Here is a 27,545-nt window from a genome sequence, read left to right as displayed (position 1 = left end):
AAAGGGTACAATGAGATCCCAGAATTGGGGGCTCTAGCTGAGTTTTTGGGAGTGGTGAAGCAGGATAGGTTTCAAAGAGGAGATAATTTGGGACCAGAATTTAGGAGTGACAGTTAACAAAAGTATTTCAGACAGACAGGAAATTGAAGAAAAAAAAGGCTCATTTGTGTGAGGCAGCTAGGTAAGTGTCCGTTTTGAGGAGGAGGGTTGCATAAGAGGGCAACATTACTGAAATATAACTTTAAAAAAAAATCCTGCCTCAGGTTTATTTGTACAAATAGCACAGGAGGACACCAGCCCCATGCAGACAGCAGCCCACGGGGACCACCCCAGTCCTTTTGTCCTCATGTTGGCAGGCTGAGATCTCTTCTCTGAAGCCTTTGGAGGGGTCTGGGCACCTTTGGGAGCCTGAGCTGGAACTGAAGCTGGAGCTGCAGCCTGGGCCTTGGTTTGGTCCTTGGTCTTGGCCTTTGGCTGGCACAGCCTGCGCCCCTTGGCAATGCAGGCACGAGCATGCTTCCTAAGCTTGCAGTGGGCAATGTAGGCAAGTCGATTGAGCTTGCAGCTGACACCCTTTGGGATCTTGGGTTTAACCTCCTTGGGCTTACGAGGGCCTTGATAGCCACGGCACGTGGTTTTGGCACTGTTGACCTGCATCTTCTTTAGGCCCTTCTTCTTGTGCTTTTTGGCAGAGCACATGTTCCTCAGGAATTTGGGGTCCACCCCCTTAAGAGATTTGTATCTTTGTATTCGGAGTTTCTTGATGCTATTTCTGTGCCATTTTTGGGACTGGTTGTGTGTGGTGTGGTTCTCGGACTTGGCCACGTCTGCACTTTAAGCCACAGCTCCTGAAGCACCTAGAACCGGAAACGGAATATAACTTTAACACAAGTTGTGACAAGGCACAGAAAGGAAAAGATAAACAGTGGGTAGATCACAGAGGGCTGTGTATACTATGTTAAATAACTTTGTATTTATGCTGTAGCTATCAATGATTTTTAAGGAGAATGACTTCATCAGATTTTTGTTTCAGATAAATTATTCTGGTAGAAATATAAAGACAGACAATATTCAGCCAGGATTGAAAGGAAGAGAGACCAGTGGGAGCTACTGACTCAATAGTGTGGGTTTGTTGTATAGGTAAACTCATGCCATGGGAGTTTGTTGTACAGATTATTTCATCACCCAGGTAGTTATCTTTTTTGCTCCTCTCCCTCCTCCCACTCTCCACCCTCAGGTAAGCCCCAGTGTCTGTTGTTCCCCTTTTTGTATCCATGCATTCTCATCATTTAGCTCCTACTTATAAGTAAGTGAGAACATGCAGTATTTGGTTTTCTTTTCCTGCATTAGTTTGCTAAGGATAATGATCTCCAGCTCCATCCATGTCCCTGCAAAGGACATGAACTCATTCTTTTCTATGGCCGCATAGTATTCCCCCCAAAGTGTATATGTACCTATATGTACCACATTTTCTTTATCCAGTCTACCATTGATGGGCATTGAGGTTGATTCCATGTCTTTGCTATTGTGAATAGTGCTGCAGTGAACACACACGTGCATGTGTCTTTATGTTAGAGTAATTTCCATTCCTTTGGGTATATACCCAGTAATGGGATTGCTAGATCAACTGGTATTTCTGTTCTTAGCTCTTTGAGGAATTACCACACAGCTTTCCACAATGGTTGAACTAATGCCCACTCCCATCAATAGTGTATAAGCATCCACTTTTTTCTCAGCAACCTTGCCAGCCTCTGTTATTTTTGACTTTTTAATAACAGTCATTCTTACTGATGTAAGAGACCTATCATTAATAAGATAAGGAAATCTAATTTAAAAAAGACAATTCGTGACACAAGATATAGAAAGATATGAGGGGTTGGAATCAAGGGGTGGTGCTTAAAACTTGGAAGAGGAACCTTATCCTCTGAGACTGGTGAAGGAAGAGTTCAGACCTCCCTATGATAGCATGTGAGGAGCAGGAAGGAGTGCATATCTGGTTGTACCCCATTTCTTATATGTTCTGAGCCCAGGGCAAAAGTATAAGTAGATATTCGCATGTCCATATCCAAATATTTAAAATTTATCAATCAAGCAAAAATTAGTTAAGTAAAATATGTCAGATAGACATGTTTAATAGAATATGCCTATCTTGACAGATATACCTTCTTTAATATTTGGGAAGCCAACTCCTCATCTAGAGTTTTGGACTCCTCAGAGTTCTATGCTGGAATACAGAGACCTGGGAGAGCCACCCCAGCCCATGACCTAATTCTCTTGTCTTCCTATTTCTGGCCCCACAGTACACCATGAGAAACCTGCAAGGACACATGTGGACCCCAAGCCTGCAAGCCCAGACTCAGGCCACATCCCTCTGGAAACAGCCACTCCTTAGCCACCCCTTAGCCACCCCTTGAGCCTAGAGATGCATGCACAGTGGGTTCAGCCATCCTTGGGAGAAAAGATTCTGGAAGAAGTCCATGGAGGACCTATAAACAGGCTCATGGTAATCTGTGCAAGGAATTCTGAGGTTCTGGGTACTCATCGCATAATGTAGAAAAGGAAATGTGGTTCTGGGTGGACATGTCCCCCTTAGCTTCACACACCCCTTGCCCTGTATGGAGGAGCTCAGGTATGTGGCCAGAATGATGCTCTCTAAAGATCAGGGCACAGGGCAGAAGCTCCTCTTGCCCAGGCCTAGGGGTGGTACAGTCCAGTAGCCTCCATGTTCTTGATGGAACACACACACACACACACACACACACACACACACACACACACAGCTAAAGTTATTAGCCAACACTGAAGTTGGTCGGGAATCCATCCAGAGGAACCAATGCTACCTCTCAGGTTTTGTTCTTTTAACTCCTGGGAAACAGTATCCAAGTAGTTTGCCAGGAGAATTTGTTTTTTCTCTTGAAGTAGAAGCACTCACCAGTCAAGCAAGCATGGATTAGAATCCCTGAGGTACTAGAGCTTACAGGCATTCACTTGGTAGATTTTTTTTCCTACTCACTGACAAGTTGAGTGGACTCATAAAGTTTGTTTTGTGCCAGAAGCATGAACTGGAGGGGGAAAAAAAAGACATCACCACAAAACTCACTTCAAAGCCAGAGAGCTCTTGAAACTGATTTCATCTCAGGAGCCCCTGTCGGTGCTGAAAGCAGGTCACCTTCAGAAAGAGATCTGTCCACCATGAAGGCTGCAGAGCTTTCATGAAGAGCCGTCTTCTCCCCTGACATAAAGGTAAATCTAGGTGTAAATGGCATCACTGGCCAACAGAAACAGGGGCCCACAGAAAGAGGAACGTCCAGAGAGCATTTTTTAAAATATTGATATTAATTTTCTTTCAGAGGAAATAAAATATTTCAAAAAGGATAAGGATGACGTGAATTAAATAACAGAGCAATGACAAGACACAAGTTATATCATTTTACAAAATATTTTTATGCATGTGTAAAATGCTCATAACGTTATTTTAGGGGTACTTTAACTTCTCTTCCTGCGTATTATACCTGAACAAAGAAGGAATGATGTTTTTTTTAAAAAAATTAGGATTCTAAAGACCTTTTCTACCATTAATTTTCTATAATGGCTGCTGAAATCTTATTATCTGCATTTTATTGCTATGAAAACTAAAATATAGAGCAGTTAAGTGACTATCCAGTGAACAAGTGGCAAAATTGGAAATCGCACCAAATATTTTATCCTACCTATTAAATCATGTATCTTGCTAACCTAGAGGTGCCTCTTTTCACACTAATCTACTTTTGATTCATAGCTGTTGAAGTCCCGAATGCTGACCTATTAGAAATCTGTAACTAGTCAGCACCTAACTATATATTAGATTCTGTTAAGTAATTTCATTACAAGAATAAGGGGGATGAAACTGGAAACTTTTTGAAGAAATAAAACTATTCCTAAATCTTTGGAGACAGGTTAACTTATGACTTGTCATCCCATGCACCATGTATCAATGAAATAAAAAGTTCTGGTTTAGAAAAGAAATGGTAAGGAAAATGTTCATGAAGTATTTAGATAAATTCATGCATAATGCATTCTTAATATATGGTCTAATATTAATTACCTCTGTTGTCTAAATCCTCCTACAGTAATTTGCCTTCTCTCGCAGCGATTATTATTGTCTACCTTATACCTAGATCTATGTATGCAGATTTTACTTTCTTCACTAAATTCTAAAGGCGGTGATTGTGTCCCATACATTTTTGTGTCCTCTGCAGTGGGTAACAATGCCTCGCTCATGGTAGTAATAAGTTGTTGCTGAATGAAAACAATGAATATATTGGATTATATAACTAGGCTTTTTAGATTGATGTCCAAGACAACCAGATCTAGTCATTAGGTCTGTCCCTAGGACCCCTGTCAAGGACAGAGCTCTGGGTGAGATAAATTGCAGGTCTAAACCAACAGCAATTCTCATGCTCTAAATTCACAAACCAAATGAAAGATTGTACACTCTAGAAAGGCTGCTATTCAGATTTAAAAAAATAAAACAAAGTAGATAATTATCCCTCTTTTAGTGTTCACTCTGACTGCAGGAAAGGATATACATTTATTTCTTATCAGGCCAGAAAGACTGCCTAGCCAATAAATAAGTTAAAGATTTTTATTTCCACTATATGGGCAACTCTTGCATGGTGAACTTGCACTCTGAGAAAATCTGTTTATTGTGCAGTAAAAGGAAAGTCCCAAATAATTAGGAACATCATGTGTGCTCGAAGAAATAAAGTCAATAACAGTATTCCAATGTGTGTTGTATCTAAACTAAACTACAAAAGTAGCTTTTTACCATTGTGTGCAAATGATGGCTGGAAAATAGCCTACTTTACGTAATTGCACAGCTGTGGGCAGTCTGGCTTCCAAAATTCAGGATGCATCTTCATAACATGTGTAGGACCCAGAAAAGGGTTAATTTTGAAAACAGTCACTTTCATATACTCAGATGGAGACAGAGCACCATCATCGATGTTTAATCAATCAATAGGCATTTCTTCCTATGATATGACGTTTACATTACCCTCCATCTGGAGAGAGTGAAGGAATAAGAAGGAAATCTGTCAAAAGCAAAATTACTTCTTATTAGCTTTGCCCATGTCATTTCAGTTCAGCTTACTAAATGTTAATCTTTTCGATGACTTAAATAAAGCAATAGAAAGTGATTGTAGTTTAACCCTCTTGTAGATTTCTCAAACACTTTAATCTAAATGCAACAATTTAGACCATGCTCCAGGATGAGCTATCATCTCTCTGTCTCATAACATGATCAAGTAATTGGCCAGTTACTTCATAGGTTCCATTTCTTCACCAGTTCTATAAAATCCTGTGGTTCCAGATTTCTCAAATCCCTTCTTTCTGCAACAACTCTGCTCCCTGTTTCAGTTTCTAAGTCTAGAAAGCAATGTGGTAGAATGCAACCAGTATGAATTTAGCTAGCTGCAAATAGACCACGTTCAAAATTTCAGTTCCATGGAACTGCCTATATGAGACCCTAATCAATATCTTAACCTCTCTAAGACTCCATTTCTGTATCTGTAAAATGGTTACACTAGAGCCTGGCTCATAAATGAAATAACATATATGAAGTGGCTGGTACATAAAGGTCACTTAATTCATGCATATAGCCTTTCCTCACCCTCAAATGGGATCACTTGTTTTTTTCTGCATTTAGAATGATGTTTTGTGAATGGTGGTGGTTGTTTCATTTCCTAGACTCTGGCTTATTAATTCACATAGTCAAAGTATAGTGTAGAAGGTGCAAATTTGTATCTTCTATTTCAGAAAAAAACAAATTAGTAAAAATTTTTTGAAATGGTGAAACAGGCTGGGCACGGTGGCTCACACTTGTTGTAATTCCAGAACTTAGGGAGGCTGAAGTGGGAGGATCGCCTGAGGCCAGGAGTTTGAGATGAGCCAGAGCAACATAGAGAGACCTCTGTTACTACAAATTTTCTTTAACTAGCCATGTGGCATTTGCCTGTGTCCTAGCTATTCAGGAGGCTGTGGTGGGAGGATCACCTGAGCTCAGGGAATTGGTGCTGCAGTGAGCCATGTCTGTGCCACTGCACTCCAGCCTGTGCAACAGAGTGAAACCCTGTTTCCAAAAAAAAAAAAAAAAAAAGCCAACCAAGCAAGTGTGTTTAGTTGATGACCTAATGACCAGGGAGTAAGATTGTTTAGTGCTTTGGTAAGTTATTTGAATTTTGTTATGTATTATAAGTTTGATTATTACCATTACTGGGGTGGAAGTGAGGGGGTGGTCAGGACAAGTGCATATCTTCCTGAATGGATAAATAAGGCAGAGGAAGGCACGTGACCTAAATGTGTGTGCTACAGACCATGCGTACTATTCTCCATCGTATATCTCCTAAATTTTCTTAGTAAAGAAAGACGTGAACAGGAAGCCCCCTCCTTAACAAGGTCTCGCTGTGCCCCTAGGATTTCCCCATTCATGCCTACAATGTTAAAGTCTTCCAAAGGAAGAGTCTTCAGACCTTCTATACATGTAGTGACAATCATCTGCTGTGTACAGAAAACCTCCAGGTAGAAGACAGAGAGCTGCTGCCATTGTGTTTAAATTCCTAAGATCAACAGTAGGCAGTTTAAGGTAATAAATAGCAGTAGTTCTTATTGTAGCAATTTCTTTTTTATTCCTATTTTTATTGACAAATCATAATTGTATCCATTTGTAAGGTACAATGTGATATTTTAATATATGTATACAATGTGTAAAGATTAAATCAAGTTAATTAAATCAAATTAACATATCCATTGCTTCACTTCTTCTTTGTGGTGCGATATTTGAAATTTACTCATTGGTATTTTGAAATACACAATTTCTATCTAGTTCAGGGCCACATGGGCAGCCATTAGAAAGTGGTATAAATTATTCATTGAATGAAGGCTCCCTCCCAAACCAGGCGATCTACTGGAAAGTTTAACATAATTTCACAATCCAAACCATTGTTCACCCACTTGTTCTGCTTCTTGCTCTCTGTATATCCTACCTTTGTGTGTGCAGGCTGCTCAGCCACTAAGAAACCTATTACCTGGAACAAGTTCAACCTGCTGCTTTCGTCTAACCTAGACTTTGCAACACAATAAGAAATCCTTCTTTATTAACAAACTAGAATATGGATTATAAGTGTTAGGTCTTCTTTGGTCATTAGGGTTCCACAAGGTTGTCCACTGAGCATGCTCATGACATAACATCAAACCTGTCAAAGTGGAGCAGCAGAAATTTCATTTGTGATGGGACCTCCTGAAAGGTGCCAAACCAGACAGAATGTAGCCAGTCAATGACCATTCACCAGCACAGAGAGTACAAGAAATATCACATTTCCTTATTTTTCTGTTTTCTTTCTTTTCTTTTCTTTTTTTTTTTTTTTTTTTTTTTTTTTGAGATAAAGTCTCACTCTGTCACCCAGGCTGGAGTGCAGTGGCATGATCTAGGCTCGCTGCAACCTCTGCCTCCTGGGTTCAAGTGATTCTCCTGCCTCAGCCTCCTAAATAGCTGGGATTACAGGTGCACACCACACCTGGCAAATTTTTGTATTTTTAGTAGAGATGGGGTTTTGCCATGTTGGCCAGGCTGGTCTCCAACTCCTGACCTCAGGTGATCCACCCACCTCGACCTCCCAAAGTGCTGGGATTACAGGCGTGAGCCACCGCACCCAGCCTGCTTATTTTTCTCTAAATCAACTTAAGTCCAATTCTAATCCCCACTCTCCTGAGAGGTAGAAAAGTCAAACTCAGTCATTACTGGAGCTCTCCAACCAAAGGTCACATAAAAGTCCCCGGGTCTGAAGCAGGACGAGACACTGGGGAGGCCCACTTGTTATGAGACATCGGGAGACACAGAAAACCACCAGGGTCTCCATGGTCCTGGCCCTTTGGGATAGGGCCACTCATCTGCTTCTGTTCCATTTGTGGGGTTCAGAAAATCCTCACCAAAACTGGAAGTGCCCTGCCTTTGAGGTACATCAAACAGGTGTCCCATTTGAGTCATGCTGCTCCCTTGGGTGGCTGCCACTAGAGGGGACATGCACCCCACTACTGATGAAACTCATCAACCTCCAACCTTCTCTCCCCTCCCTGCTCAATGCTCTCAAAAGCATTCTGGGCTCTCCCAGCCTTCTCTGGTGAAATCTAATCTCATCTGAGCTTAGGCTTTTTCAAAAATCAGGAAGACCTTCTGCTTTTGAGGCAACAGAAGGCAAAGCCTGGATTTCGGTTAGAAATGGGAAGGATGGAAGTGACTCCAAGAAGGAAGCAAAACTGAAATCTTAGGAAATTATCCCATCCCATCGGTGTCATAAATAAGCAGATGAGTTGCCCTTGACTTCCTGGCTTGGGAACTGGGTAAGACCAACTCTCCCAGACAGAGAAGTCTTAGGAGCTACACTCAGGAGGCACCACCCCCAGGCACACTGGCTAAGTGTGAGAACCAAGAAATTATCATGGGTGTTTCAGGCAGCACCGCCGTGTGCCTTCCCACCCATCCCTCAAGGGATTCTGGGCAGAGGTTCCCATGGGCTTGGAGTAGCACTAAATTCAATGGAATAGGAAGATGAGCTGAAAGAATCACAAGACCAAAAGCCTGGCGGTAATTTGCAAACACAGACCAGCTTACCCTTGAGCCTAAAATCTAGCTGGACATTTGTGGAGAGGTCACCTTATTCATGACCAAAGGGCTGACCAGATCCATGCCAGCAGGGAGTGCTGAAGAGGAAGAGAGAAGCTTCCCCACAGGACAGCACTGGCACCTAGAGCTGGCTTGAAAGGGCCCTGAGGACCAAGCAGATAACAGAGGTCATGTTTAGGCAGGGACTATTGAGAGCCATGACATGGACACACAGCCTTGCAATGGACACACAGCAGACAAACAGCAAGGGAATCACAGGGCACCAGAGCAAGAGGACTGGCAAGGCAAATGTGCCCAAGGCTTGGAGACTCTGCCAGGAAACTGGGGCCTCCATATATAGGAATCCCACTGCTAGAGGTTCTGGAAAAAGTCCCCTCTAGACATGGACTTCAACTGTGCCCTGTCTGACTGGTATTGCTGAGAAAACTTTAGTTATACTTTCAAGCACAAGCAAAAATCTCTTCATATCTTATAATCCCTTATAAGAAAAAAGATCATCCTTTTAAGCAATGAGGTCTCATGTTCTGGTCCCCAGGTACTTTGACTGAGATTGAACTTGGCAAATGTTTACGGAGACAGAAAACAACGATTAACAAATTCATTAATTCAATCAGGGCACAGGGTAGCTCCTTCAAAAATGTTTGTTGTTGCTGCTGCTGATGATGATAATTAAAATCTTGTTTATAGATAGGTTGTGGTATATAATCATTTCATAACTAAGTCCTTATGCCTTGATGAGAACGATCATTATGTGTAAATATTGACTAAGGCTGAGCTTCACACATGCCATTGAAATTCCAGTTTATAATCTCCTGTTAACCAACAGTAAGGAACTAAACTGAGACCTCAGATCCAACAAACAACCTGCTGGCATTGACGGTTGGAGGTGCAGCTGTGATCCTCAATCAACGTATCTTATCATCATTTTTTGTATTTTGCAGACCATCTGGGCTTAACCAATAGAAAGAAATTCTTCATGAGAATTCTGAGATTTCTTCAGTATTCAGTGACTTCTAGGATTTCTAATGGTGCAGGTCTTCTCTATGACTCAGGCTCCCACAGAGCACCAGGAGGCTGGGGAACCAAGAGCTTCTGTATTCAACGGGCCTGTGATACTCTCAGTGCAACCCACTGCAGTTTTGCTAGAAGAGTGGTGGCTTTTTCATTAGGAAACCATCTTGTCCTGAGAATGACCCCCCCAAAAAAGTTTTCTAAATGTCAGCCCAAACTGTCAAGAATGAAAGTGCTGAGCTGAGTTTGGTGCCAGTGGCAAGAATCTACTTTTTTTTTTTTAATTATTGTCAGCAGTAAGTTAAATATTGAACAGCAGGCCAGGTGCAGTGGCTCACATCTGTAATCCCAGCACTTTGAGAGGCCGAGGTGGGTGGATCACCTGAGGCCAGGAGTTTGAGACCAGCCTGGCTAATATGGTGAAACCCCGTCTCCACTAAAAATACAAAAACAAAGTTGGCCAGGCACGGTGGTTGGCGCCTGTAACTCGGGAGGCTGAGGCAGAAGAATTACTTGAACCTGTGAGGCGGAGGTTGCTGTGAGCCGAGATCGCGCCATTGCACTCTAGCCTGGGCAACAAGAGTAAAACTCTGCCTCAGGAAAAAAAAAAAAGATTGAATGGCAGTGGAAACTGGACTTTCCTAGACACTCCCTCTGCCCATCCCAACCCTCCAAATACACACCTCCATACGCACACACGCCTCACACATCCATGCCACAAACACACCCCACCACACCCACAAACGTCACATGTACTTTACTTAATAATTTTACCAGATGGGAATTTAAATTATGGGATACTGTCTGTAAGTAAATTAGAGTAAGTCAGTAACTTAAACATATTCACTAAAACCCAAATCCAAACTTGCATTTTGCCACAAGTTACCCTATACTATCATTTACTCCAAACCAATCAGTTGAGGTGTTTGCACCGACAGAACTACCAGAAAAGGGAAGCAACATTTCCTCTGCATAGAGCTTGGGGCAGGGAGGGACCCTCTTTTACAGGCATGAGTGAAATTAATGTGAAAGAGGCAAGAAATCTTACTGTGCATTCCTGTACATAATACGTTACCTCCTCTCATCTGGAAGCATCTACCGTAGGGCAGGCTACTGTAGAAGGCATTAGGATTATCAAGACAAATTCAAGAGAAATAGCGTGTTTGAATTTAGCTTTCAGCATTCAAAGCTGGGAAAGATGATAGCTTGATAGATTTTTGTAGACAGGAGAGAGAGAGAGAGAGAGAGAGAGAGAAAGAAAATCTTCTAAATTCTTTCCTGTATCAGGAAACAAGCCGGAGGGCTCAGGTCTCAGACTTTCTTCTATAATGTAGATAAGATTCCCATTCTGCTGATGACAGGCCATTACGCTTGTTGCCCTAAAGTGGAAAGAGGATTTGCCAAAGAGGAACACATACAGATGGAAAATTCTGAACCTTTAAGAAAAGTCTAGAGGCTGCCCCCAGAAGGAGATCATGGGAAGAGGAGATGAGAAAGGCCAAGAAAGCAAGGTCCAATATCAAGGTTCCCCCAGTCCACTCTGGGGTGGAGCAGCTTTTAAAATATCCAGTAAGGGCTGGGTGCGGTGGGTCATGCCTGTAATCCCAGCACTTTCAGAGGCTGAGGTGAGTGGATCACCTGAAGTCAGGAGTTCGAGACCAGCCCGGCCAACATGGTGAAACCCCATCTCTACTAAAAATACAAAAATTAGCTGAGCGTGGTGTCACACGCCTATAATCCCAGCTACTGAGGAGGCTGAGGCAGAAAAATCGCTTGAACCCGGGAGGCAGAGGTTGCAGTGAGCCAAGATCATGCCACTGCACACCAGCCTGGGAGACAGAGCAAGATTCTGCCTCAAAAAAACAAAAAAATAAATAAATAGAAAAAATATCCAGCAAGGTATATGAGAACCCGCCAGTGGCACCTTCCTGGGCTATAGCAGGGTATAGTGGCAAGCCTTCCCCATGGCCCAGGGCATAGGCACAGCCTCATCAGAGGAGTGGCCTGGTGAGTCTTCTGACATTCCTGCCCCAGTAGCGTTCATGGGGACTCAGATAACCACATGCCTCACTGTGAGGATGCATAAAGGACCCACGCAGGCTGGGTGAGAATGAGGATGCTCTCGGGTGGGGGCTTTAAAAAAAGGGGCAAATGGCCCAAAGCCAGATGGAACCAGTATTTCTCCATGATCACCAGCCCAGGAAGCAGGAAAGGCCAACCACTCTGTCTCAGAAGACAGTGAGGACATAAATGGCCTCACGGCTAGGAGATTGCGTGCCATCTGGGGTGAGGGGTGAGAGTCAGGGGTGGGAAATGTGAAAGATCCAACGAGGCAGTGGCACAACTACAAATCAGACTAGGTTTCTAGAATTTTGCTAAAGGTGGTGTCCCCTGCCCTAACTGCCCCCGCACCTACCCAGCAGACAGTGGCTTGTGTACAAGATGAGAACAATAAAGAGGCCAGGATTGCTTTGAGCAGAAAAGTGTAGCATGAGCAAATTTGCCTCTCGGGTTCAGCAGCTTCAGGAAGTCTCAATTAGCTACATGTGTAGATGAAAAATTCTGAGCCTTGGAGAAGATGTTACTGGCTTCAAAAAGACAAAATTTTGGCTGGGTGCAGCGGCTCACACCTGTAATCCCAGCACATTGGGAGGCCAAGGCAGGAGGATTACTTGAGGCAAGAGTTTGAGAACAGCCTAGGTAAAATAGGGAGACCCCATCTCTTTAGAAATAAAAAATAAAATCGGCTGGGCACAGTGGCCCATGCCTGTAGTCCCAGCTCTTCAGGAGGCTGAGGTGGGAGGCTCTCTTGAGCCCAGGAAGTCGAGGCTACAGTGACCCATGATGGCACCACTACACTCCAACCTAGGCAACAGAGCAAAACTCTATCTCCAAAAAAAAAACAAACAAAATTTAATCCTTTGACCATGTGATTTTGTATCGTATGTTATACTATATTATGTATTATGTATTATGTGTATGCATTATTTAGACATTTTTTGCTTTTAAATTCTTCAAGTGGATGTGCCCAGGTAGCTGGACATTTTGTCTTCTCATCCTTCATGCTGGATCTGGGTTATCCCACACGTGCACCGTCTCTTGGGCAGATCAGGGAGCTCTTCTGCTCTGTCAGGAATGAGACAGGAATGAGACAGGAATGGAACAACTGGCTGTGTGGTGAGGCAGGGCCAGGGAAAGGAGAAACTCAGGGGTACAAGGGTGAGGGGAGGGAGAGAGACTCCTAGTAAGTCTTCTCATGAGGTCTGAGAGAGAAGCAGCCCCATGATGACTACAGAAACAAGGAATGAAGGGTTTCATGTCTGGTGTGTGGAGCACATGGGGCCATCTGAATGCCTTCTCCAACCTTGGAGAGAGCACTTTCTATTCTCTGCACAAGGGGGATTATGAATTATGGATTATGGATTGCAATGGGGATACTTGAGCCAGAGGTAAGAAGGTGAAGTGCATGTCCTACTGGAAACTCTGTGTGTGTGTGTGTGTGTGAGAGAGAGAGAGAGACAGAGAGACAGAGAGAGAGAGAACAGGAGTAAGAACAGCAAGACTGGCTAGTAAGTAATCTACTAGGAATGCATTTCTAGCATGAAAGACTGAAAGGCATGATCCTGAGATGATACATAAACACAAAGAATCAACAGCCCAATTACATTTCGCCTGTAGTCCCAGCTATTCGGAAGGCTGAGGTGGAAGGATCACTTGAGCCCAGGGAGGTGAAAGCTGCAGCGAACTGGGGTCATACCGCTGCACTCCAGCCTGAGCAACAGAGCAATACCCTGTCTCAAAAACACAAACAAACAAACAAATGTTATTTTATTCTTTTATTGTAATTCGGAGCAATTTCGATAACTAAATAATATTTAATTAACTCAGATTTTCTTTTCTAACAGTTGACTACAACTTTCTTTTTGAACTAGGAAAGAAATATGTTACACATAGATATGCTAGTCAGAAACAAAAGTCATGGGTAAAGTAATGAATATTCAAAGTTACTTTAAAACAGACCCATTTTTGTATATGTATGTGTGTGTTTTCAACCACCATGCCTTCCCAAAATTAAAATATACTGGGAAATGAGGGACTAGGGGTGGAGTAGAGATGACCAAAGCAACATTTCCAGTTCCTGAGCAGGATTCCCCAACTTGTTATTAAGACACTGGGCTACATGCAGGATTCGGACTGTTCATATCTGGACAACCTAATCCCTTGTTTTATTTTCACTCCTTCGGCCCAAACAAGTGTCCTCACTCTCTTCTGTCTTGCTCCTGAATCTTAATGTTTGCATGAACAAAACATTAAGAAACAAGAGAGCAATCCAGTGTAGCAAAGTGCTATTGCTGCAAATAGTCACCTTGAGGTTTGCTGGGATTTTCAGAAAGTAAGACATGTTCACAGTTATGAGTGGGCATCCGATTCACCTGCTAGAAATGTAAGTGACTCTTCACATGGTCCCTTTTCTCCAAAAACACCATCTTTCTGAGAGATGAAGTGAAATGGGGAGACGAAGAATCTAATATTTTCAGCTACATAAATTCATTTCAGCATAAACTCATTTCAGCTGGAAAATCTTAACAATGTAAATTTACTCTCCAGAGAGAAAGAGAGAGAGAAGAAACAGCAAGATTTTTCCCTGGAATCTGTTGAGAATAAGGAGGGAGCATGGGTGTGGGGACGTGTATTTTGTGCTGTACCTTGGAAAAGAGAACAGAACACAATGTCCTAAGATAAATCGTCATTTTCTGAAGCCAGCATTTTCTCCCAAATTCTTAAGGAAATGTTGCCACCTTCTGGACAAAAGCTCAGTAGGCATTCACCACAGCCCTGCTCTCCAGCTTATTTATAAACTCATTTACATGAGTTAATAAATAATTTTGCCGTGGCTTTTCTATTATTCTACCTGCACAGCACTGATAGCCTCAAAAAATCAAGTCACTATAAAAGCACTAATCATATGCCTAACAGAACAGAAAGCCCACTTCGCCAGTTAAACAGATTCTTCAAGACAGAAATAATCACACTGACAAAGTTTACCAGATTTAAAAAAATCTCATTCATGGACTTCCTAACTCTTACAGGGTTTGAAGAATGGTGGGTAGATTCTCAACCAGGTTTTCTCTTTACAGTTTTTTTTTTTTAATTACCACTTCTGTCTTTTAATCATAGATTCCAATTCATCTAACCAAATAGTCTTGAATTTGATTTTTTTCAAAGTATTTTAAAGTCATCAGTAATATTTTGAGCATTCAGAAACAAAGACACCGGTACTCATATCCTGAGAATTTTTAAAATGCTCACATTTCTTTACCGTAATAGGCCCTTCCCATCAGTCAATTCTCATTACCAATGTTTTCAATAAAATAAGGCAGTTAAGGTGGACACACTTTATTTGAACAGCTATGCATTGTGTCCTGCTGAAGAAAAACAGCAAAGAAGGTGCCTGCCCACTTAGTACTGAGCATTTTCCCCATGCTTATGCCTGAGGCTTGCGTCTCCAATGTAGAGGAGTCTGGAAGACGAGGAAGTCCATTGTTCTGCTGGATGAGGACCGCATTACTTGATCTCAACGCTGTTTAAATATGCAATAAACCCAATGTCCTTCTTCATTCAGGATCTCGCCGAGGGCTTAGGGGAAGGCTGCAGTACTTCTCTGAGAAGCTCTATTTGTTTTTCTGAGGATGTGGCTGATGAAACTGACAGCCCTGTCCACCTCATCCATGTTTTCGCAGGTGGAAAATTCGGTGGTGAAGCCCCAGGTTGCAGCATGTCCCTAACACTGTTGATAGCCTTGTCCTCTGTTCTCCAACCCTTCAGGTGGTTGACCAGGAGCCCTACTGCATGATCAAAGGTGTTAACTCAATCCTGTGTTAGACCGTTGCCTTGGTTTCCGCCACAGTCATCCTCTGGCTGGATGCAGCCACAGGCTTCATGGCATCCCTGCAAATGAAAGAAGTGCATGGAAAGGAGAAAAGCCAACTGTTTTGACCAAATTGCAGACTTTCCTCATCCACCAGACATGAGAACCAATGGAGGAAAATAGAAAAAAAAAACACATTCTTCTTAGAAATCTTGTTTGGGCCAGGCGCAGTGTCTCGCGCCTGCAATCCCAGCACTTTGGGAGGCCAAGGCAGGTGGATCACCTGAGGTCAGGAGTTTGAGACCAGCTTGGCCAACATGGTAAAACCCCATCTCTACTAAAAATACAAAAATTAGCCGGGTGCAGTGGCAAGTACCTGTACTCCCAGTGACTCGGGAGACTGAGGCAGGAGAATTGCTTGAACCCAGGAGGCAGAAGTTGCAGGAAACCAAGATGGCACCTGGGCAATAGAGTAAGACTCTGTCTCTAAAAAAAATTTTAAAAAAAAGAAAGAAAAGGAAAGAAAAAAAGAAATCTTTTTGTTTTGAATGGGGAAGACCCTGGTGCAGAAATGTCTTCGGTACTGGTGATAATCTGGGCCTGTGAGTGCTAAATTGATTCTCTGTCCTGCAGGGGCTGAATATCAAGGAACAAATGCATTAATCATGGGAGAGCCTGTGTGCCAACGCGCATAAAGACCACTGCGCCCAGCAGCGGCGATTGCATGAACCTTTCCACAGACCACACGCTCTGAAGTAGCTCTCTGAAGTCTCATTACTGAGTGTGTAGGGGAGGGATGGGGGGTTGCATCTGACTTTCACTGAAATGTGCATTTAGAAATAAGTGTATTTACATTTAGTTTTGTGTTTAAAAAGGGGGGTAGGGATGGGGAATCTTTGGGCCAGAGTCATTATAGATGAAACAAACACACGGACACAGATACACACACGCGCACATGCACAAAAGCTTTCAGGGAGAAACAGAAAATAATGTTTTGCAATTACAGTCCACAGCTGCTGCAGTTCCAGTGTGCGTGTGCTACACAGGTGCGGCCATTATAACAATGAATAGCGCACATTAAAGGTGCTATCCATAGGGGTAATAATACTGGGGTTGAAAAGGTATTTTCATTTGCAGCCTGATGTTAAGTAGAAAATAAAATAAGGCATTTCACAGCCAGCCTGATGGCTCGGCTACCACATGGGAGGCCCAAGCCTGAGATGAATCTGAGACCCTTATGTGTGTGTGTCTAATAGTGGGAACCTGGCCATAGTTCCTAAAGAGACCAGCAAATTTCTTCCTGTTCTAAAAAGCCTGCTGACAATGAATTGGGGGAAACTGAGGCTCCACACAGTTTATCCAGTTAGCAGCATCAGTCAGCATGACATCTATCCCTGCCTGGCACTTACTAGTATCTGGATCCTAGAACTAGTATTGGGGGAAAAATACAGAGACAGGCTCCCCATGGGTGGGGAAGTAGAATGGCTCCCACAGGGAAGGAACCCTGGAGGAGGAAGTGGCTTTGAGACAGCTCCCCTTAGGCCCTGTCTCTGCATCATGCCATCACTAAGCTCCACCCCACAACACAGCAATGTTCTTCCCAGGGACAGCCCCAGAAGGCTCGGCTCTAAGCCCAAAACAGCCAACCTGCTTTGCTCACCTCTCTCTTTAAAAGCCCAGCAGCAGGATGGGCACCGTATCTCATTACATTTACTTTCCACAACTTCTCAAATCACTAAACTCTTCATCTCGGTGGAAAAATTCATCTTCAGGCAACCAAGCCATTCATGCAAATTGGCAATTGGAAAATGCTGGGAAAGAGAGAACTTTGGGTAGTGACAAGAGAGTGAGCTTTAGAATCAGAGGACAAAAGACCCCATCTCAGCACGGCCAGCTCTGTGATCTTGAGCAAATTATTTAAACTCTCTGAACCTCTGCAAGATGAGGTTAATAGTATCTGCTGCATAGGGTTGTCGTGAGGCTCTAATGACACCAAGTATGTGAAAATACTTAACGCCAAGCTTGGAACTAGCAAGCACTAAATAAATAATAGAGATAATGAGAGTAACTTCCATTTCTTTATATTCATTTTCCTGAGTGGGTCTGTGAATAACTTCTAACTCATTCTCAGCAAGAAAATGGAAATCTACATCAAGAAAGGAGAAAAAAAAAATGTACAACACATATTTCCCACAACCATAGAGGCAACTTCAGACCAAACATTTCAGGAAGGCTGTTAGAAATGTGTAATGCTCTGCAGAATAATTGTTTTCATATTGTCTACTTTTAACAGTGGTAAAAGCAAACAATAAAACAAAAAATAATGCATGTTGTGGAGTGAATTTTAAAAAGCTGAGGATCCATCAGACCCAGGTGGGTGTTGGCGTGGCTCTCATGGACTGGGCATGCTTCCCCAGAGCCCAGGTGGAGGGCCGCCCACAGCTTGGAAGTCTGGAAGCCTGCTGCCCTGGCACGGAGTGGTGCAGGGGTGTGGGAGCACACAGCCCTCGCCAGGATGAAAGCCATCCTAGGGAAATGGGATAGGCCCCAGTTTACCAAGGAAGGCGGGAATACAGCCCTTTTTAGAGGCCTTAAAAGTGAGGAGAGGATTAAAATTAATTTAAAACTTCACAGGAAGCCTGCATAATGAAAACAAAACTTGATTGCAATGCCGGCTGGCACGCTGTGGATCTGGAAAAGCTCACACAGCAGAGCTCTGGATAGGTTGGAGCTCACTGGGGAGGTAACAACAAAACTATAGTGATGGTGATGATGATGATGATGATGAAGATGATGATGATGATAGTGGTGGTGGGGGTCGCAGTGATGGCGAAACAAAAGTCTTATCTGCCAAGCTGTCATGGATTACAAACCCCTGAGGCACTTTCACAATGTGTTCATTCATTTACTTATTCTCCCAGCAAAAGATGTTGACCATGTAGTATGGACTAGCAACATCCTAAGTCCATTAATAAAACACCAGACCCCATGCTCAAGAAGCAGAGACAGGCATATCAACACATGATACTAAAATTCAACATCAAAGTATTTGACAGAGGATGACGGGGTGCCATGAGAACACTTAGGAGGGGTAGCTAATTTACACTGGGGGTTCAAGAGAGGTTTCTAAGAGGAACTGATGCCTAGACTGAAGGTAGATGAAGGAAGTATGTGCAGAAAATGCAGAAGCCTAAGGTGAGAGTACAGGTCATTCTGCAAAACTCAAGTGCAGGTTGAAATGTGAAGGGGGAAAAGAAGAACAGAGGCGGAACGGCAAAAGTTGGTCCAGCCCTGTATGCTGTGTGTACTAAGGAGGAGTAAGGGTGAGGGGAGACCTTTGGGCCAAAGTAATTACAGATGAAATACATGCACGTGCACACACACACACACACTCAGAGTGGTAGCCGCACTTCAACACGGCCACCAACAATCCCCACTCCTTGTGTAGCCCTCCTCCCCATACTATACTAACATTAGTGACCCACAGAGCACTGTGACCAATAGAATATGCCAGAAGTGACGGTATGCCACTTCTGAGACTAGGTTATAAAAGACATAGAAGTTTTGCTCTCTCCAATCACTCACTCTGGGGGAAGCCAGCTGCCATGTCTTGAAGCAGCCCTTTGATGAAACCCACCTGGCAACAAACAGAGACCTTGTGAGTGAGCTTGAAGCAAACCCTTCAGCCCCAGTCAATTTTCAGATGACTGCAGACTCGTGAGAAACCATGAGCCAGAACCACCCAGCTCAAGTGTGTTTCTGACCTTCAGAAACTGTGGGCGATACCAAATGTTGGTTTTATAAAAGCTGCTAAGCTTTGGGCTAATTTGTTATGCAGCAACAGATAGCTAATACACCTAATAACATGAGAAAAACCTATTATATATTCCTATGTTAAAGGGCAGGTTGTGAAGAAACACATTTAATATGATCCTGCTTTTATGCATCACAGATTAGTATATTATATTTATAAGGGTAAACAATTTTTTATTAATCTTTGTATCAAATGAACCATAAAAGTAATTTTTAAAATATAAAACTCTATCATAGTGTCAGTTAAGGTCTGTAAATAGTGTGAAAACCAGATCACCAGAGGCTTTTTTTTTTTTTTTTTTTTGTAAAGACAGTGTCTTGCTCCCACCCAGGCTGGAGTGCAGTGGTACAATTATAGCTCACTGTAATCTTGAACTCCTGGACTCAAGTGGTCCTCCCACCTCAGCCTCCTAAGTAGCTGGAACTACAGGCACGTGCCGTCACACCTGGGTGATTTATTTTTTATTTTTTGTAGGGATAGCGTCTCACTGTATTGCCCAGGCTGGTCTCAAACTCCCGGCCTAAAGCAATCCTCTCACCTCAACCTCCCAAATAGCTGGGACTACAGGTGCATGCCACCACACCCAGCCACAAGAGGCATTTTTAAATGACAAGCTAATTCTGCAGAGCATTGTTAAACTAGAGAGTTAAACTCACACTATGCCTCAGTTGTAGGTAGAAGTCCTGACTGTGGCTGAGAGCAGGAAGGAAGCCACCTCATCAGCAGAGAGGTATATTAACCAGAAGAGCAGAGCAAAATGAGCTGAGGCAGGCCAGATGATTTTGAAGCCAGTTTGTGTGTGTGTGAGCTGAAGAGCAGGACAGACACCCAGACAGGCCAAGCTATTCCAGAGCAGGTTAGAAGGGGCTGAGTTGACAAAAGAGGAAAATGTACCTACTCAAGGATTCTCAAAGTTGGGAGAATGGCAGCCCTGACATTTTGGCTTCAGCAAGAAGAACCAGGCAGAAGTCCCAGTGGATGTGAAAACCCGTCCTCTTGTAAGGTACCCTAGGGACACCCCTCAGTGGGGTGACTGGAGCTGGCCCACCATGCTGACCTCCTATGTGTCACACAAAGGTTGTTTGCTTGCTTTCTCTATCGCATTGGGCACAATGTCCCTTATCAATAAAGTGCAATAATATTAAGTATCTGTTTCTTGCCATCCTAACACCTTTTCTCCTAAACAGTGTTTTCCTATATTGAAGACTTAGTATTTGTTGTAAAAGTGGTGCTTAAGGACATATCAACTTTTTCTTTTTGTTGTTGTTTTTTCTTTCTTGACTCTTAAGGAACAGGGGCTCGTAAAGAGTATTGGCCACAGATGTTTGAGAAACTCTCCCAAACAATGCCTCTCTGCATGAAAATATCCCAGTCTCTGGGCATCAGGACGACAGATCATCATTAAATTCCCCATCTACTGAGAGAGAAATCATTAAATCCCCTATCTACCATTCTCATTACTGAATGCCAGGGGTTTAGCCTAGGTCGTGTTGTTTGCTGCACGGAAAACCAATCACTGAGGCAATGAGTATTGCCAGGAAAGAAGGCTTTATTACAGGTAACATCAGTTGGAGAGACCAGAGACAAGCCTCAAATCTGTCTTGTTCCCCGACTGAAGTTAGGGGTTTACATAGTTGGGGAGGAAAACAGGAGGGGCAAGGAAGAGGAGTTGGGCAACAGGCAGCAGGCATGTCTCATTGCGCAAATATAAGTTTCTCAAGCTTCAGTTCTATGGGCATCTGGCTTATTGTAAAATTGGTCTGGTTTCATTCTCAGTGGAGAGGACACTGGCACAATGGGGTGCGGCCAAGTGAAGACCCATCTGGTCTCCTCACTGGAAAAGCCCACTCACCAGTGGACACCAAAGTCTTTGGTGGAGTTTGGAGTGGGAATATGAATTATAATGTCCACAAAGGAGGAAGGATAGAGAGGACACTAGTAATACAAATGGTAAAGAAATCATGGAAATACATCCAAGAAGAGTTTATTAAATTTTTCTCTAGTTATGGGCTTGGAACAGAGCCAAGTTTATCAAATTGACTTGAATCAGCCCTCAACTTCAATAAGCATTTGCCCGAAAGACCAAGTTCCCAACCCATTGTATGTTTAGATTTAAAGGTAACTGCTTTACCTACTCCCACTAAATAGGATCCTGTTTCTCTACATGTACATATGACATTTATTTTTACTTGTGATGGAGCTATTAATCTCAGAGAACGCCTTGTTGCCTTCTCCAGGGTACTGGGGAAGCCCTCAGTCTCCGCAGTCTGAGGTGAAGTATACACCCACCAAATTGCTGTATTCTTTCCACCAAATAAACGGGTTCCTCTTAGGCGTTTTCCTACATAAAAGAGCTCCTTGTGGTCCTATACACTCCATAAAAAAGCACAAAGATGGTGAAACATAGTTAAACCAAAAGAGCTGCGTTAACTACTCAAGCAACTACTACTGCCAGCACAAAATATGAATCGCTGAGTGAAAGGGGATCCTTAGGAATGATGGTTTATATTGGTTATTGACTTAATAAACACTTCAGTTAAAAAATTATTCACTTTCTTCACTATACATGGATGATTGGCTATAATCTTTCTCTGAGATACACTCCATCACTCACAAACTCAACTTTTACATTGTCACTCAAAATCGATGACAAAATGAGGGAACGTTGCATCCCTGTTTTTTTTTTCAAGTGTGGATGGACGTCTAATTTTTTTACATTTAGAAATGCCTAAAATTACGGATATATTTTGATAAGATCCTGTTAAAAGAATTTAAAGAAATATAGAAATATTGCCTTATTTCATAAACTGGCTAATGGGGGAAGCTGACATCTGTCAAGTATGTTGTCATACCTGGACATCATTGTTGAGAAAGGAAGAGGGGGTTTTAAAATCAGATTTCTTGACTGTAAAATCTGTATCCCACTGAAAATTCAGCAGGTTTACAGCACATCACAATGTCTCCCTCTTTGCCACCTACTCTTTTATTTTATTTGTATAACTATGCAGTTCTGTTATTCGTAAGGATGTTTGAGATGGATCACAAAACTTGCACAGACTCTGCTAACCTGATGTGACACTGGAGCTACAAGGATTCCTTTAAAAACCATTAGCATGCTTTAAAAAGAGATCGAATTCAGATGGTAGTGAAAAATGTCAGTCTCACAGACATGGCTAGAATGAGCAAACGCTTTGCCTCTTGAATTCTGGTCGTATTGGCGGGGAGGTAGGCAAACTGACCTTGGGGCTGTTCATGTGGAGGGCACAGCCTTTTGACATTGTCTACTTTTAAATGCTTCCTGAGACTTCTTGCCTATGCACCATCTTTTGCCAATGACCTGTTTAACCAAGTTCTTGGGCAACTAGGACTTGCTGCCTCCTTGCTGTAAGGTCTATCGTAGGTTATTAAATTTTTGGCTTAAACAGTTTATAAAAATGCTTTCTATAAAACAGATTTAGCAATAGGCACACCCTTTCTCTGACTAGTGGAGTCCACTAGGCAGATACTGTTTCTTGGCCATTGGGATGAATTCTCTGTGGGAAGCTGCTTAACCACTTTGTATTGGTTTGATTTAAGGCCTTGATGTGATAGGCTTGTGGTTTAAAAATATTAAAGATATTAAGACTTAATTCACTAAAATGTATTCCAAGGTGGGTGGAGATTTTATACTTTTATACTTGTTTGAGCCTGTATTTTAGCAATCTAAAGTTTAATGCCCAAATTTCCCCAAAAAAATGACAAATAAAATTGTATATGAATAAGCATTTTAAAATCTGATGGCAAAATAAATCACTGGTTTATTGGAAAGACCATGGCCAATGGAGTAAAACAGACCTAAGTTTAAATCCCAGATTTCCTACCTGTTATTACTTAACCTCTCTGGATCTGTTTTCTTTTCTATAAAATGACGATCCACATCCCCTTTCCACCTCCTAAGTTATCACTACAACATGCCTTATGAGAAATGGCATTTCACTACAGGTGAGTTCTTGAGATCAGAGACTTATCTTGATATTCCTAATGCAGGCTGAGCATATACTCAGAGTTCAAAATGTTTTGTGATGTAAATTAAGTTGATGTTGAACCATTGGGAGGTTGTGAGTTCATTTTCTCCCTCGAGTGATGGTGACAGATTTCCTGCTGAGTGGACTCACCATAAACAGGACTCGAGGCTCCCATCAATAAAATAAAAGAAAAACGGCTCCAGAGAAGGTCCTCCGGCTGGTCCAAAAGTAATCCCGGTATAAAATATTATAGGCTTCTTTGTTTACTTAAACCTTGGCCAATTGTGAATTTAACACTCAGAAATGCATATGCAAAATAATGGTTCCATGTTTTGGGACAAAAGTTTCACTTGTCTGCTAGGAGTTTTGGCACCACAACCAGCAGCAGATAAGTTCACTGGGTCTCTTACCCTGACAATGTTTGAGAATTTGAGAACCCAAGATTTCAGTTCTAGTATTAGCTCTTCAACTAACCAATCTGGACCACGGAAGGTCTTGAAACCTCCTTATCGCTGACTTTCCCATGAGGGCAATCTCTGGGTCAGTGGAGTAAAGATCATCACTCTCTTTTTCAAAATGGGGAAAGACGAATCATCATGAAGTTATTTGCGTGCCCAGAGCTCCTCTCTAAACAGGGAAATAGGCCTTGAAACCTTGGGAACAGGGCAGCCACTTTTAAATTTTAAATTTCAAGTAAGTAGTACATTCACATTATTCAATGTGTATAGATATATGTGTAATATATAATATGTATCATATATTATATAATTATATGATATATTTATATATAAATATATATATTTTATGGGGATTGTACTTCAACATGAGATTTTGACGGGACAACATCCAAATCATATCACATATTCATATGACATTCTTGAAAAGACAAAACTACAGCAAGAAGGAGAAAGCTGTCATAATTAGAGAAACAGTCTAAGCCCGCCCAGGAACACAGCACCGCTACACCCCAGAGTCAGTGTACGTGTCCCAGGAAGCTCTCCTTGACGCCCCTCCATCACCCTGCTATGCTCCAGCAGCAAATTGTTTCAATCCATTCTATTTCTTAAATTGTTTTAAATTGACACGTTGTAATTATACATTTTATGGGTAAAGTCTGATGTTTCAATACATACATGCATTGTATAATGATTAACTCAGGGTAGTTAGCATATCCAGCACCTCATGCATTTATCATTGCTTTTCAGTGAGACAGCCCATCATATTTTAAATTATCAGTTTACACACTTAGGAACTTCTCAAAGCCAGGATCCAAGTCTTTTTCATCATCACATTTTTGGGGAAGCATTTCCGTGTATAAATGTTTTTGTAACTCATAGCACTGTAACCCCTTGTTCCTGGCACAGTCCTGGACATACAGGAGGAACTCAATCAATGTTGGTCCAACTTCAGTGTTGGATTCTGCAAGGAGAGAGGGATGTAAGAGCCCCCTCAGGAGTTTCTAGAATCCTTATGTCATGGTCATAACTAAAGTCTAGAATTGGCGACCTCCAAATTATGGGTCACAACATCATAATATTAGTCGATTGGCAGAACTTCAGGACGCTGCTTATCATAATTGCCGTAATTTTTCTCTCCCCTTTTCTAAAAAATGCACAAAATTTCAAGTGTCTCCGTGTACCTTTGGACAAAGAAAATGCCCTGTGATGTAAACATTTGTTAATAATGATAGCAATGGTCCCTGTTTTTCCAAATACAAGGAGGCTTTACCTTTTGGTTCAACTCATCACTTCTGTAAAATCATAGACTGTTATTCCTGACTTTTTAACAGGGCCTTCAGACTAAGAATTCATAAAATCACAGCATTCTAGAACTGCATGGAGCCTGGGAGCTTCCAATTCAGTTTTCCTTCTTAAAACTGCTTCCACCTTAAAGAGACTCGTTTCTTTTAGAGCTGCTTAAAACAGTGCAAATTGTACCTTTTCACTTAATTACAATCTTGCATTTTGCAAATACTTTGCTGGTTTCAGAAACCGGTGTTCTGGGTTTTGTTGATGCTGCTGCTGCTTCTGTTGTTGTTGTTGTTGTTGTGTTATTAGCTTTGGCAGTGTTAGCATTGGCAGCTGAGAGTCCCTGATTCACAATCCGGTGCTTTATTTGCCAAGTGTAGACACAACCCAAAAGCGGGAAGCTGAGCGCCCAAAGGAAGAGGGGCTGGTCCCCCTGGCATTGTGTGCTTTGCAGAGAGGAAATGAGAACCCACCAGGCCAGCTCCTTTCCCTCTCCCTATCTCCTGAATGCAGTTTTTCCAATAATTTAATAACATTCACAGGGATATTAGATTAATTGGATTTTAATTCCGAATGACTGTGAAAGCGGAGAAATGAGTCACCAGCTCATGCTAATGAGAAGATCTATTAAGGGCTCTTTTCTGATAGACACATACAGCAGGGTTATAAATATTTCATATCCAATTAATTGAATTTTGCCCCCTATATATGACACTGCCCTGAAACATCAATCAAACAGGACCAGAGAAAGAACAGAGGGATGGAAGGAAAACTAAGCGCGTCTTTGGAATAGCAACAACACAACTATCGGCCCTTCCCTCCCTCCCAGCCGCTGTAATGTACCCCGCACCATGAGAACCGCCGCCATTCGCAGGGGGCCTGCCGAGAGGAGCTGGAAGCATTTACACCAACTGCAGCTGGTTCCATACGGCGGGGAAATTAATGTTAATTAATCAGACGGCAGTTTTATACAAGGCTGTGTGCAGAAGGTTATTCGAGCCCTGCTGCAAATAGATTTATAGGTGTAATTGCTATGTTGAATGACCCTCTGTAAATAGGCTCATTAAACTGGCCATCAGTCAAAAAGTCTAATTGTAGCCATGCAGTAGCCTGCAATCGGAAACATGTGGCTCTCGATAAACAGCTCGTGCATGGCAGCCTGCGCTCTGGACGGTTTAGATAGGGCTGCTGGTCGTCCTTCAGGTGGCCCCGGCTTCTCTGCCTCCTCCAGTTCATTATCTCGGCAGGAAGGCGGAAGCATGCCGTCCGCCCAGCTTTATCGTCTTCCTCTCTGTCGGCCCCTGGAAAGCACATGGAAGTCTGCAATGGCACGGACCGAGTGGAGACCCTGTGCAGAGCAGCTGAATAGAGTTTTCTGAGAGGCATGAATAATCACCACCCTGCTCCGTTATCTCGCCGGTGCGGTCACGGTTGGGCAGGGACAAGTAGCCAGGCATGTACAGGGCGTGCATGGGCCCCATCTCTGAACATCCCCACAGCCATTTACAAGCTCCCTGTCAAATTCTTATTCTCCTTTCTTTTTATTCCCCCACACTCCCATATCCAAAGAATAAATACAATGTATTTTTCTCCATATATGAAAAAAAGAAAAACAAGCTGTAGTTATAGCTGAAAGTCTCTGAAAGCTTTCTGGAGTGAATTGTGTCCATTTAATTAAAAGAAAAAAAGTCCATCAATAGGGGTCTGAGTGCCTACGTTTTGACATTTATAGACAATGGAATACCAAGGACATATTTAAGATAATTTTCATGAAGATCTATATTTATTAATCCAGAAAGCTATGATGTATATTTGCATGGTCAAAAAAGCAGATTACAGAACACATATAATGTATTTCCATATATTTATCCATGACTGAATAAGCAAAGAAAATGTAAGTTTTTTTTCCCTTGGTGTCTCTCCATTCCCTCTCATAATCCCCCATTCAGCATTTGGTAGAAAGCAAAAAACAAACACACAGAAAATGAAATTTCTAATTTTGATTAAGCTGAATCCAGTCTGACCATGTAAATGGTCCTTTCACTAATACTCTATCTCTTTTAGGAAAACTTCCCAGTTTCTACACGGCTTCCTATGCTGGTTAATTTTGTGTCAACTTGACTGGGCCACAGGGTGCCCAGACTTTTGGTCAATCATTACGATGGGTGAGTCTGTGAGGGTGTTTCTGGATGAGATTCGCATTTACATTGGGAGATTGAGCAAAGCAAATTGCCCTCCCCAATGTGGGTGAGCTTCATCCAATCTGTGGAAGGCTTGAGTGGAACAAAAAGGCTGAGTAAGGGAGAATTCACTGTCTTTCTGTCTGTCTTAGAGCTGGACACTGGCCTCCTCATGCCTTCAGAGTCATACTTGGCCTGGAATTTCCACCATCAGCTTCTCAGGCTTTTAGCCTCAGACTGAAACTCCACTATCAGCTCTC

The 27,545-nt window shown here is 42.4% G+C and overlaps 1 protein-coding gene across 1 annotated transcript; it reads right to left on the bottom strand.

Annotated features, from left to right (window-relative positions):
- LOC111541117 lies at positions 1 to 26,586 on the bottom strand. The gene is made up of 5 exons (XM_031935706.1): positions 26,442 to 26,586; positions 23,832 to 23,923; positions 22,206 to 22,277; positions 21,206 to 21,288; positions 1 to 832 (listed from the first exon to the last, which is right to left on the bottom strand). Exons 1-5 carry the CDS (start codon positions 26,584 to 26,586, stop codon positions 226 to 228), a joined length of 999 nt encoding a protein of 332 aa, XP_031791566.1. The 3' UTR covers positions 1 to 225.
- Between the last annotated feature and the right edge of the window lie 959 nt (positions 26,587 to 27,545).

The sequence above is a fragment of the Piliocolobus tephrosceles genome, chromosome 5, assembly GCF_002776525.5.
Source record: "Piliocolobus tephrosceles isolate RC106 chromosome 5, ASM277652v3, whole genome shotgun sequence".
Lineage (NCBI taxonomy): Eukaryota > Metazoa > Chordata > Mammalia > Primates > Cercopithecidae > Piliocolobus > Piliocolobus tephrosceles.
This window is presented reverse-complemented; position numbering and strand designations above follow the sequence as displayed.